The 13,811-nt window shown below is 43.4% G+C and overlaps 1 protein-coding gene across 1 annotated transcript in view; it reads left to right on the top strand.

The window, feature by feature from the left end:
• KPNA4 (karyopherin subunit alpha 4) overlaps positions 1-13,811 on the top strand; it is a 422,537-nt gene that overhangs the window by 338,394 nt on the left and 70,332 nt on the right. The window contains exon 15 of the mRNA XM_069618469.1: positions 9,719-9,881. Within this exon, the coding sequence (XP_069474570.1) occupies positions 9,719-9,881 (163 nt within the window). The remainder of the gene's footprint in view (positions 1-9,718; positions 9,882-13,811) is intronic.

Raw genomic sequence — 13,811 nt, 5'->3', positions numbered from 1 at the left:
TTACCTTATAGCCAGACAATTCTCCCACCTCCTGCAACATATTTCTCAATAAAGGTCCGCCCACCTCTGGGTTCCTCAAGACCACCGTCAAATCGTCAGCATATGCTAGGACTTTCACCTCATCATTCCTCAGCTTCCAGCCACAGATGGTCCGCTCCTGCCTAAGATATACTAACAGCGGCTCCAGAACCAAATTAAACAAAAGGGGTGAAAGAGGACACCCTTGCCTAGTTCCCTTATACAACCGGAAAGCCTGAGACAAAACACCATTTATCCAAATTGTAGCCGAAATATTATGTTGCAGCGCACCTATAGCATTCAAGAACTGCGGGCCAAAGCCCATTCGAAGCAGTGTAAAATTCAGGAACGACCAATTCACACAAACGCTTTTTCAGCGTCAAAGAAAATAAGTCTTCCTCCTTAGCACGGGACAACCCCATTACATTCAGCAATGTCCTAATATTATCGCCATATCTATCAACCATGATCCCCATTTGTTGAACTGCCTATTAATTCACCCATGAATCTTTGCAACCTAGTTGCCATAACCTTTGCAAATATTGTTACATCCACGTTAAGCAAAGAAATAGGACGATAATTAGCACATCTTGACAAAGCTTTACCCCGTTTTGGAATGAGGGTAATGATCGCCTCTTGCATCGTTGGACATAATACTCCATCCGAAAAACATATTAAATAAAACACACAATCTAGGCACTAAAACTGAACTAAACGCTCTATAAAACTCAACGGGCAACCCATGCGAACCTGGAGATTTGCCCATATTAAGGTGATTAATAGCATCCACAATCTCCGTTTCCGCAATCCGAGCATCAAGCGCCTCTACCCTACTCGGTTAAAAAAGGAAGGTCTATTCTGTCAAAAAACTCCACTAGCTTACCATCCTCAGCTTGCGATGCATCCGCATAAAGAGAAGCATAATAGGCTCTAAAGCATTCACAAATATCAATACTTCTAACCTTCACATCCCCAACTGCATCCTCCATCTTCTGCACAAACGACCTAGCTGACAAACTTTTCAATTTCCTAGCAAGCAATCACCCGCCCTTATCTCCCTCCTCCCAATATTTCTGCCTCATGAAATATAGACCTTTCTCAGCTTGTTCCGCCACCATTTTTATTAATTTATTCCTAGCACCCTCCATCTTCAGTCTATCCTCCCCTTTACCAGATAGAGCATACTCCCGCTGTAGTGCCTTGAGTTCCAATTCCAGCCCTCTAATACTCATTCCCCCTCCCTCCTTACTCTTGCTGTCCTGTTGATCAATTCCCCTCTTATAGTTGCCTTAAATGCGTCCCACACTATCATACAGTCCGCTGAACCCACATTGTCTTAAAAAAAATGAACGATGAAAACATTAATAGCCTCACAGACTTTCTCCTCTTGTAGTGTGAAAGTCTTAAGTCTCCATTTAACACTGGTAGGACGATGTAGAGATCGATCCATGTTCAACTTTACCAGCGCATGATCAGAAAGACACCTCTCCCCAACTTCCACCGTCTTAAGAACATCAATCATTCTATCAGAAATCAACAAATAATCCAGTCTAGAAGAAGTATGATGAGCCGCAGAATAAAATGAAAAACCCTTCTCTGTGGGGTGAAGTGATCTCCAACTATCCACCAAATCAAAAGTATCAAAAACACGAAAGGCATTACTCAGCCCCTAGCCTGTGACCTGCATGTTGATGATTTATCCAAGGCAGCATCCAAAACACAATTGAAATCTCCTCTGATAACCATATACTCGCCATTCATCCTTTTCAAAGAATCCGCCAATTCCTTAAAAAAATGTATTCCATTTGAGCATGGACTGTACACCGATCCTAAGGTCATCATTCTTCCTTCATGCTTAACATCCACTAAAATATACCGTCCACCATCATCCATAAGTACATTTTCAACCAACATTCCCAAATTCTTCCGAAGCAGCAATCCTACTCCCCTTGAACTTCCAGAATAACAATTTAACAGAACCTTCATAGACTTTGATGCCCCAAAAAAATTAATTGGATTGTCTATCAGGTGCGTTTCTTGTAAGAAAATAACATCCGCCCGCTCACGTCGTAACCGAACCATCCCATTCCTTTTTTTTTTTTTTTGACAATTCAGCCCTTTGACATTCCAAGTCACAAAATTCAAAGATCCCATCAGGACCTATCAAGTACAAACACTAGGCTATTTGCACGAACCATCCAGGACATAAGCTCGAAAACCAGGAATCGCATAGCAATTCAAAAATCCTTAAAAACCATAGACTCAGCAAAAGTTGGTGTGGAACCTTAAAGCCCCCCCTCCACCTCCCCCCACCCCCACAGACATACATCACAATAAACAGACATACAACAATCAACACAAATAAGACATTTAAATTGCAAATAATCCATCAACCGGATTAAACGATAATTCCCAAGAGCACAAAACCTCTCCACTGAACTGCAACCCTAGGATCCCATGCCCAATTTATAAGCAACACATCAGTTCAACCCTTCTGTTCCGAATTGTCACAAATCCCTCCCAACACCTAATCCCCAAAAACAATTTAAAAACCTACATATTCAATCATAACCCCCAGTATCTCCTCCCAAACCCCCAGTCCAGACTTTGTCCCAAACCCAACCCAGAGGTAGCCAGCCACCCCTCCGTTAATTAGCCAAGCAACCACCTTGGCTGAATCCCTACCCAATCGTATCATCACCATTTTCTTCCAACCAACCCGTGAAACTCATTCAGTTAGGACAACCCCCAGATCCCCCAATTCCCATCCCAATCCACATAAACAAACATACAGAATTTCAGACCTCAATAGAATCACTACAACCATACCATCTAAGCGAATATCGGCACTATGCTCATTCCCTAAGAAGTTGTGAAACCCCAAGGGAGCAAAACAAAAGTTCAAAACCCCATAAATCCAGAACTAATTCCCCCATACTGAATGTAACACATGGCTGCATCTACAAAATAACCAAACATATGCATACACAATCCTCAGTGTACCTACAATAGAACCATTTGAAGAAAATTGATGTGCAAAAAAGAGATTGCAAAAGAACTTTCTACATAAAGCATCCCAGTAGACCACATAAGAAAACATCAGCGAATGATGGTCTAAAGCTCAGTAGACAGATTGTCTTAAACATGTCATTCCCGTGTATTACAACCAATCACACATCTACCAAGCACTCACAATCACTTCCAGCCATTCAAGTAACACAAAAAAATCCACACTCACAATCAATATACAAACAATAAGAGGCCAAAATCAAACATTCATAACCCTAATGCCCCAAATGAATCCACATGCATACATATATCCAATCATTGGTTCCAGCAAATCCAGTATTCACTCAATATAGAAGAACCCATTTGGTAAAGGATATCCGGTCGGATACATAAACATCAGTTTAAAACCTTACATCACAGCATTAACATATTTAAATATTCCCCCAACCCCTGACAGCACTGACAAATCACCGGAATACCAGGGCCAAGACTAGCCATAAACCAGCAGGTAGCAAGAGAGGCAGAACACATCAGAAGAAAGAATAAATAGATAAATAATGTATTCCGCCCACACCTGCTGTAAAAAAGTTGTGGTCCTCTGCTTATGCAAAAAATGCAGAGTTCATGAACAGATGAAACCACTGCAGTAACCAAAAAAAACATGGAAGACAACAAGGTCAAAAGGTTTAGTCAGTCATCAGACCGACCCAGCGCCACCTTGACAGCTTATAAGCCGACTTCAGAACACCATAACATGTTTTGATCCATAAATCAGGACTGCCTTTGCGGAGTCAGATAAATTAAAAGCCATCTGTTTTTCCAAGAGAGGCGCGACACTCTGAGAGCAGAAGCCTTCCATGCCAGAGCCATAAACAATGCCTTGCTCCTGCAGGAACAGTCCCTATCAAGGAAAACGCTGTTAACTATCTGCTTGTCACAACCCAACCTTGTACAGAAGAACACACTTTCAAAGCCTATTCCGTGCTGATTTCGGAAAACTCTGTGTAAGCCTCTATTCTCTTTCATTCATTTTAATACTGCAGCGCTGACAGACGGTAACCAAGACGAGGAAAGGATTTTTTGCAACTCGAAACCAATCCCAAATTTAATATCCAATTACGTGATTGCAGCGCCGTGCATTTTTTTCAGTTGCAACTTCTCTCTTCCTCTCTCCCTCTTTGTTTACACATCAGTAAACGGATCACTTGACCCTCCTCGAATCCCGTTACATTTATGTTGCTACGCGTTTTATATTTGCCATTATTTTGCTTCACGTAATTGACTGTTATGGTTTGTGGAAGCCAAGCTTATGCCACATTCCTTCACTAATAAGGAGAGGCTCCGCGCTCGCTCCATGACTAATGTGCTACTATATCTTTGAAACCGGGGTCGCCCGCCTTCACAGAATCTCGATTGCTCGTGTCAGTGGAACACGCAGAAAACATGCCGTCCTCGAGGTCTCTCCTGGAACGTTGTTAAAGATACGTGGGCAGCAAGATGGCTCAATCCAAATGCAACACAGAGAATGCATACTCGGGAGCGGAGAGTGACAGAAGCCACCTGCGTTAGTGCAAGCTATGAAACTGTAGCAGCATGTTCGTACGGGAAATCACACACGCCTCATAAAACACAGTACAGGAAGCATTGTTATGTGTCAGAGAGGTATCACCAAAATAAATACGCTGAGCACACAGCATACACAGTGCAGACATTGGCAATGAAGCGTGCCAGTATAATTACCAGCTAGTGTTTCCCAGCTGCCTCTGTTCTCCGTAAAGTTTCCTGCACGTTAATAACCGAAGCAAAGCTGATCTATGACTCTTCCTGGATCCTGCTCAGCCATTCACGGCACGACGTCCATTTGCTCCAAAGTCATGTGATACAGACGAGCGCAACAGAGTCCTTTACTTGAAATCCCTCGCAGCTTCTCACAGCTCTGTAGCATTGTATAACCTGACGTGAACATTATAATATAACGAAAAAATAGGAACAAACTCCGCTCATAGTAAAAACACATTTTACATTCAAAAATATATATTGTAAAATGTAAAATATAAATATCAAAACAGGCAATAAAACAAAAACCGATGATAAAGCCACTGAACAAAAACACCAGTTCCTCACCAGACAGTCCTCTTTTTTTTTCTTCGTTGAAACGGTCCTCTGGGACCTAGATGCAGTGTCCCTGGGTGCAGTCCCTGCACCAGATAGAAAGGTTTCTGCAAACTTATGATCTGAGAAAGAGTGAGTCTGGCCATCAACAATCGCCCTCAAAATTGCCGGATACACCATGTAATACTGCAATTTCCTGATCCTGCATTTTTCTTTTGCCACATTAAACAGCCTTCTCCTGTTCAAAACATCTCTGCTCAGATCTCCAAAGATCATAATTTTGTTACCACCCCACTGTAGATCCCCCCCAACTCACAAGATTTTTTCAAAATTAGTTCTCTCATGGGGAATCTCAGGAATTTCACTATAAAATGCCTTGGTTTTTGACCCAATGATGGGTTCTGACCCAGTGCCCTATGGGCACTTTCTATTTCCAAGGGGGTGTTTGGATCCAATTTCATGACTGAAACCAACGCCTTCTCCAAGAAGCTCATTGGATTTCCATGTTCCACATTTTCCGGAAAACCAGCCAGCCTGATGTTTCCCATAGAAAAATGTTCTTGTTCCGACACCTTAAGCATTAGTTTTCCATTTTGTATTTCCAGGTCCCTGATTTTATCAGAGCTTCACTGTTTTTTCATCAGTAACTGTAAGATGATCCTCAATCTCAGAAACCTTTGTAGACAGATCAGAATATATCTCTTCAGTGTTGATCATCTTTGCCGTAATCTCAGCAATATCAAGAGTCACTTTGGTAAGGAGATCCAGAATCTTATCCCTTGAATCAGTATCTTCCCTTCCCTTTTGTCGTTTTGCCGGTTGGGAGGTCTCTTCAGTCTTCTGATCAGCCATTATGAAAGAAGGTACATTCAGGGCACAGGAGCGCACAGCCACTATGCTGCCATCTCCTGAGCTAGCAGTTCTAGAATCGTATTTTTATGTTTTACCTTTGTGTTTCCTTTGGTTATGGAGTCTAACAATTCTATAGGCATCTTTTTCATTTGTGTCACACTGCACCCTCGGTGCAGTGACACAGGGAAGCCTTTCAGGCTTTCCCAAGGTTCAACTACCTTCTCTGGGATAAACTACTATTTCTAATAGTAAGTAAAGTTAAATTGACTTTACTAGTCTTTTAAATTCCTAGACCCAGCACACCGATCTTACAATAGAGTGCTGGAGGGGTTACTTAGTATCCCCTGTGTCTAGGTACTCATGTAGCATTCAAATGCTACCCTTTCCTCTCAGAATGGATTTTGGCAGTGGTTTTACCATGATTTTTCCCGACCGCAAAATATTCGTAGCTCTGGTAACATTAAATTGCGGGAGCCATGTTTTTCAAGATGGCACTGAAGCCTCCTTTGTTAAAACGGGTCCGGTCTTGCCATTTCTTTTTGGAAAGGTCCTTGAGTTTTTCTCTGCGCGCCAACCCAGGTTTGGTCTTTGTTCATTCGCCTTTGGCTGGCTTCTGGAGTGAAACCCGTCTCTGGCTCCAGAGTGTCTGTGGTAGGCAGGAAGTGTTGGAGGTGCTCTAAACTCCCTGTACTTTGTCTCCTAGGAGACCAAAATCCACTCTGTGATTGGCTAGCTGACTGTCCGGCAAGGACAGCCTCCCTGCTGGGTGAGTGGCAACTAGGCTAGAATGAATGGGAGAGAACTGAATAAAAGCAGTCTTTTGTCTTGGAAGGCAGAGTAGACCACTGGACGAAGGAACCGAAGAGCTTGAAGAGGACAGCTGTTGCAACTCCTGGACCATTGGTTTGCCCGGTGAAGCCCTGCTGCAAGTCCGAATCGCCAAGTTCGCATCGACGAGAAGCCCTGCAAGGATGAGTTGGTGAGACCAATCAACTCCCAAGTAAGCCACCTGGACACCCATCTCGGAGCTGGTTGTTTCGTCAGAGTGCTACAGGAAACCGTAGAGCCAGGGAGAGGGACCCCAGATTGTGTGCGTTGCTTGTAAGCTGGCCAAAAGCTTTTGGAAGACACTCCGACCGACCAAGCCTGTTATCAAAAACTCATACGAGCTTGTGCAAAGACTTTTCCATTTACACTTCATCCTATACAAAGACTTTGGCCTGTTGACTTTGGCTTAGCCTTTTGAATTGAATGACTCTTCCAAGAGCTATCTGAAAGTATTTGCCATGTTTATAATTATTTGTATTTCTTGTGTTCTAATAACGTTTGTCTTTTACTTTTTAAAGAGTGCACAGTATTGAAGTATATTTATCTTTTACTAGTCTATTGCTCCCTTCTGAAGAAGGCTTTATAACTGACTAATACATTGTTTATGCAAGAAACCTTGAGTGTAAGTTTATTTGAATACCTGTAACTGAATATTTGTGTAACTCAACTACAGATCACATTTCCCCTTTTGAAAAGCCTGGCTGCTCCACACGCTACCATAACTTTGTAGTACAAGCGTATACCAAATCTTGGGTTGCCAATACCTGTAGTCGGTTTCCAAAAAAAGATCAACCTTTGGCCTAGCCCCACATGGGCGACCAATTTGTCAAACTGCAACTCTACCTCAGGGGGGTGTGGACTCTGCCCCCCCCCCCCTACAAATGTATCTCAGGGCGATTGTGCACTGTTACTGCCAAATTGCTATGCTATGGACACACAAACATAAGACACAAAACACATGAATCAATTCAATTTTATTCATGCAAAGCAAGGCATGATAAACCGTACTAGCAAAGCATACTGGCTTCTATGCAAGCAATCTATCAATTATCCAGCAATCTATCACTGGATCTATAATGCTAACACTGCATGCCTAATAACAAATGCAGTGTTAGCATTGCAATTGCTAATGGCAAAATACATATGGCAAGTGTCAGCATTCAGCATTCCTCTCCAATCCACATCACTCTCCCTCTTGGACAATCCCTGTCTGATCTCCCCTTCTATCAAACAAAAAGCTCTGTGTGAGTGTATGTCCTAATTCTCCATTTGCATGTCTCATCAATCAATTAGGCCTCATACTCGGTCAGCAATACTCCCCTTTGCATGTGCAAGCTTCCCAATCTCGAATGTGTCCCATATCTCCTCTCCCGCTCCCTTGCAGCCAGCCAGTCAGGGCCTCTCTCCTTGGCCTCTCAGTGGTCGGGTCTCCGGCCCAAGCTCCTTTGCCGAACAATCTCATCTGTTCTTATCAGCTCTCCCTGAATACTTCACCAAACTACATGTCAGCCAAAGTCATCCGAGTCTCAAAGTCTCTCTGCCAAACCGCCTCCAAGCTGCATCCAAAACACTTCCCCAAACGTTTCTTTCTCTTATAGAAGTACTGCTCATTTCAAGCTCCCAGTTAGTGTCAAATCACATGACTCTTTCTCCATGGTTACATGTCAAAACTCTCCTGTCAAACCAGCATTTCTAAATTCGGACAGTGCCTGAAGGTCTGTGTTTGCATCTTGTTCTATCTCTATGTCCAGTGTGTTCTTATTCACAGTGACATTGTACATCGTATCTTGTCTGTATTCTATGGCCTTCTCCTGTCTGTGTTACGAAACACCATCCTATGCTCCCATTTCTCCATTCATTGACAGCTCTCAGCTTACTGAAATCCCTCTCTCGTCTGCATCTGTGCAGAGCACCTCACTCCCTGCGAATGCTTCCACCATTCTGTCTGCGAGCAAGCCAGGGCCTGATAAGCTTCCTTCTACTTCGCTTCTACTCGGGCAAAGGCGACCTAATCTGTCTGTCGACATTCCATGTACCAGTGTAACTCAAAACAATGTCAGCGCAACCTAGTGGAGCTGCTCTTCTGTGTCAGAATGGCTTCAGAGCCACAGGCCTCATGCATTCTCTAGTGCTTAACGCATTCACTCAAACCAAGCGCTATACCATGGCTCTATGCATACTTCTAAGTGCACACATGTGTGTGTCTAATTGCATACATAACATGTCTGAACATGTCTCTACAAGGCACTTGATATAACGGGGCCTCTTTCTCTAGCAAACCAAATGGCTGAATAATATGGATAACGAATATCACTACTCAGAATGAATGATGGATAAATGAATCCCTAAATGAGTAATGAATTACTAATGATGACGTACCCAGTCTCTTCATATAATATCTGGTTTTACAGTAGTCATAGTTGTTTGTAGTGTTCCCAGAGGGTACTGCATTCAAACTTTGCCTAACAAACTCCCTTAACATTTGGGCATGCACTTCCATGGTGTCCTGCCCGTGCTTTGTCCGAGTGAAACAAGGCTTTGGAAATCTAGTACCAACCGACCCTGGGGAAGTGGCTGGCCATGATTGGCCAGCCCTTACCTGATCTGCTATTGAAAAACACTAATCTGATTTTTGAAGTGATGCAATCTGATGCTGCGGAAATGGAAGGTACTGAAAGTACAGAGTGCATATACCACACAGCTAGTATTAAAGGTGTTCCCCCTGTGTCGTAAGAAATTTGTCTGGCTCTCAATGACAAGTGATTTAGACAATGGTCTTGAATTAGCAGTGCTTCTTTTAAGGATCTGAACCTGATGATTTTCTGCTAAGCATGTTGCCATGGTTTTATATCGTGTAGCCTGTTTATTTTAATGGTGTAATTTTTCTTTGTCTTTCTAGGTTGCCTATCTTATCCAGCAAAATGTTATTCCACCTTTTTGCAACTTGTTAACTGTAAAAGATTCTCAAGTCATACAAGTAGTGTTGGACGGGCTAAGCAACATTTTAAAAATGGCTGATGATGAAGCTGAAACCATATCCAACCTTATAGAGGAATGTGGAGGTAAATTTAATTTGTTTACATATTAAGATATATCGTGGGTTATTTATTACGCGCTTAATACCCAGAGGGTTATAAGCAAGGACCAAACCTTTGTTGCTCTGTCGTCTTGCTTCCAAGGCGAGCACGTTGCCGCTGAGCTATCCTCCCGAGACTGTAAGACCAGTTGTGGTTTAACAACTGTCAACCTATCACTCACCCTTTTCATAAAATGACAATGTTTTGCCGTTTTAAATTCTCTAATGGCAGTAAGACTGGCATCTGCATTGTAGTCTTACCCATGCAGATAATGAAGCCTCCCAAAAGGCTTACAAAGTTAGCAGGATGTGCAGTCCAAATGTGTCCTATACTGCCAGGTATCATTAAATATAATGGCATGACTGTAAACCTCACTGTGTTCACTCTAAAGTGCTTGGTAGAGAATGATATGGCATTTATAACGCGCCTATACACGTTTTTCAAGGCAATTGAGGGGTAACGGAGGGAAGACGCACAACACTCTTACTTGGCCTGGTGGCATTGAGATCGCGCAAGTGGAGGAGAGGGGAAGATGGAGGGGGGGGTAGGGGGGAGTACAGTATGTAGGATCAACAGTAAAAAATAAATAGAATAAAAACAATAGGTAAAGTGTGGACAGCTTGTGGCAAGTGCAGGGGTGAGTGCAGACATCAAGTGTCAGGAGCTGGAGGGGACTGTAGTGTATACAGAATCAGCCCCGAAGTGCAGGGGTTGCCTGGGAGGCAGTGCAGGTGTGCATCTGGCGGGGGGGGGGGAACCTTGGCCCGAGATCAGAGGGTAACCAGGTAACCAGTACAGTTTCAGTCAGGAGTTTAGCAGGGGAGAGGAGGAGAGAAAGCAGAAGCAAAGAGGAAGGTTTTGAGGTGCTTCCGGAGATGATTCTCCTAAAGTTTCAGGGAGGCCCCAATCAAAAGAAATCTACCCCCAACTCGTTGCTTGGAGAAGCTACTGATCCTGAGTGAGTTGGAGGCGGATGAGCAAAGAGCTCGAGAAGGAAGATATTTAGGAAGAGAGTTGAAGGTATTGAGGCCCCAGGCGGCTTTGTGGACAATGCAGAAGGTTTTGAACTTTATCATTGCAGACACTGGGAACCAGTGCAGAGATTTCAGTCCTGGAGAGATACGATCCTTGGGCTTGAGGCCAAGGACAAGTCTTGCAGTCCTGTTCTGGATGAGTTGCAGAAGGTGGAGAGTAGAAGCAGGCAGATTTAGAAATAGGGTGGACTACTGCAACAGCCTCGAGAACCAGAGCTCTGGAGACACTGAGCTGCTGGGGGAAGTAGAGGAAAGGAAGAATACCTCTGAGGAGGTGCAGCTGGTAGTGTGACTTGGAGATGTAAGGAGAGAAGGAGTGTGTAGAGTCGAAGATGACCCGAGGTTTTTAGCCTCACAGGTTGGAGAAGGAAGTGGGCCAAGAGGCTGGCCAGAGTGCGACCGGAAAGGAGGTGGTGGGTGTGCCGATGAGGAGAATCGGTCTTACTGGCATTAAGGCAGAGATCATTGGTGGCACACCACTTTGGTAGCATGTTGAGCAGCCAGGCTTCTCTCAAGAGGGTTCAGAGTGAGCTGTAGGGGGAGGTACACAGATTTACAGTGACAAGTATTCAAAAAGACACTTACACACAGGGTTTCTTGAATAAACACTTATTAATTTATCAGTCAGTTAGAATAAGCCTTCAGAAGGGAGCAATATAACAATAACACTCAAATATACTTCATAAAATACACACTCTTAATGTTTCTAAATAAGTAGATGCCCTTTTGGGATGGCCCAGACACAACCTACACCCTCAAGTGACGTCAATTGCTACGGTGCTGGGGACATCAATATATCCCTGTTGCTTTTAGAATCATGTAGGAATAAGTCAAAGGAAAGGTTATTGGAACATACAAGAGACCACAAATATTCTTAAGCACGCAAATACTTTCAGACTCCTCAAATAAGTCATTCAGTGAAAAATGCGAAGCCAAAGTCAATAGGCAAAAGTCTATATGAGCTGTAGCACTTCTTTGCAGGCAAGTAGAATGTCTTGGCACAATGTTTTAGAAGTCTTTGAAGAAAGACAAATCAAATGAGCCACAAGCTGTTAGACTTGTGAAAGGTAGATGTTGGGGAGAATTCTCGGAAATGTGCTAATTCCAACTTTGCTGGATTTTGAGGACTTGACTTTTTAACCTGGAAAGAGAGAGCCTTTTTTCCCACTCATGTGTTTTGATGTGTTTTACATTTGTGTTCTCTGATTATGGCGTTTTAGATAACTCCATAGGCATCATCCTTTCATGTGTTACATAGCCCCCTCAGTGCACTGACACAGGGATGTCTTTTAGACTTCCCAAATGTTTAAATATCTTCTCTGGGGATAAACTGATGTTTCCCAGAGAATGTAAAGTGAAATTGATTTTACTAGTCTTTTCAATTCACCCAGCACACATCATCTTACAATTAAGTGCTGGAGGGGTTACATAGTGTCCCCTGTGTCTAAACACTCATGTAGCAGTCAAATGCTACCCTTTCCTATTAAAAAGGCTGATGGCAGTGGTTTTACAACGAAGTACCATGATTTATCCAGACCGCGAACACCAATAGCTAAAAATCACGGGAGCCAAGTTTTTCAAGAGGGCGCCTTAAGCCCCTTTGTTTAAACGTGTCCCAGTCTTCTTTTGTCACCATTTCTTTTTTGGAAAGGTGTTTCTAGTGTTTCTCTGCGTGCCAAACCAGGTTTGGTCCCTTTGTTCGTGTGCCTTTGGCGGGCTTCAGGACTGAGATTCTGGGGGTGGGCTGGAAGTGAGGGAGGTGCCGAAAGCCCCTGTGCTTAGTCTCCTAGGAGACCCAAATGCACTCAGGCGTGATTGGCTGGCTGTCTGGCAAGGACAGCCACCCTGCTGGGTGAGTGGCAGCTAGGCTGGAATGAGAGGGAGAAAACTGGTTAAAAGGCAAGTCTTGTGGATTGGATGGCAGTCGACCACTGGAACGAAAGAACTGAAGTCGAGCTAGAAGAGGACGGCTGCTGCAACCACTGGACTGTTGGTTTGCCCGGTGAAGCCCTGCTGCAGGTCAGAGTTGCCAAACTCCATTCGACAGGGAAGCTCCTTCAGGGACGGCTTCTTCCTTTTGAGTTGGTGGGAACAATCAACTCATAAGACACCTGGATACCATTCTATGGGCTGGTTAGGTTTAACCTGGGAGAGGGACACCAATTTGTTCTTGAATCTACAGCTTCTGGAACTGAAGTGACTCCATTTTGTTTGCTTTCTTCAACCATCCCGTGCAGTGCAGGAGTCCCCCGACATCCTCCCTCTTCTTCCAGCGAGATCTGCAGGAACCACGACTTCAGCAACATTTGTTTTCTTCATACAAACGTACTGTGCCATCCGGATTGAGAGAATGCCACTCTTGCGGAGAAAGTTCGGGAAACTTTCCCAACTTGCAGGCATAATCAGCTTGTGACCCCACAAATGATTCTTTTTTGCCTAAACTACTACTGAGAACTTTTGCAAAGACTTTACCATTTGATAACAGAACTGCTCTTGCCTATCTAGAACACTAGCACATGGACCTTGGCCTGGCCTATTGACTTGAATTGAACTATTCTAGGGAACTGAAACTATTTGCACTGCCTAGAAAGTATATATAATCTATTCTACTTACTTTTGTCCTTTTTGCTCACTGCTAAGTAACTGAACTGCCATTTGGCTCCTTTTTCAGGGGATCTCGAACGGTCTGAAACTTAGTTTTGTATTAAGTTTATTGGCCTATAATAAATTGTCTTCTAGTTATGTTTTACAAATGATTGTGTAAATAAATTAATCAGTGTTTTACCAAGAAACCTTGAGTATAAGTGTCTACTTGAACCACTGTGATTGAAAGTCCTCTGTGTAACTACATGTACTGCTCACATTCACTCTTGAGATAATC

This window comes from Ambystoma mexicanum, chromosome 10 (assembly GCF_040938575.1).
Source record: "Ambystoma mexicanum isolate Mex_15411 chromosome 10, UKY_AmexF1_1, whole genome shotgun sequence".
NCBI lineage: Eukaryota > Metazoa > Chordata > Amphibia > Caudata > Ambystomatidae > Ambystoma > Ambystoma mexicanum.
This window is presented reverse-complemented; position numbering and strand designations above follow the sequence as displayed.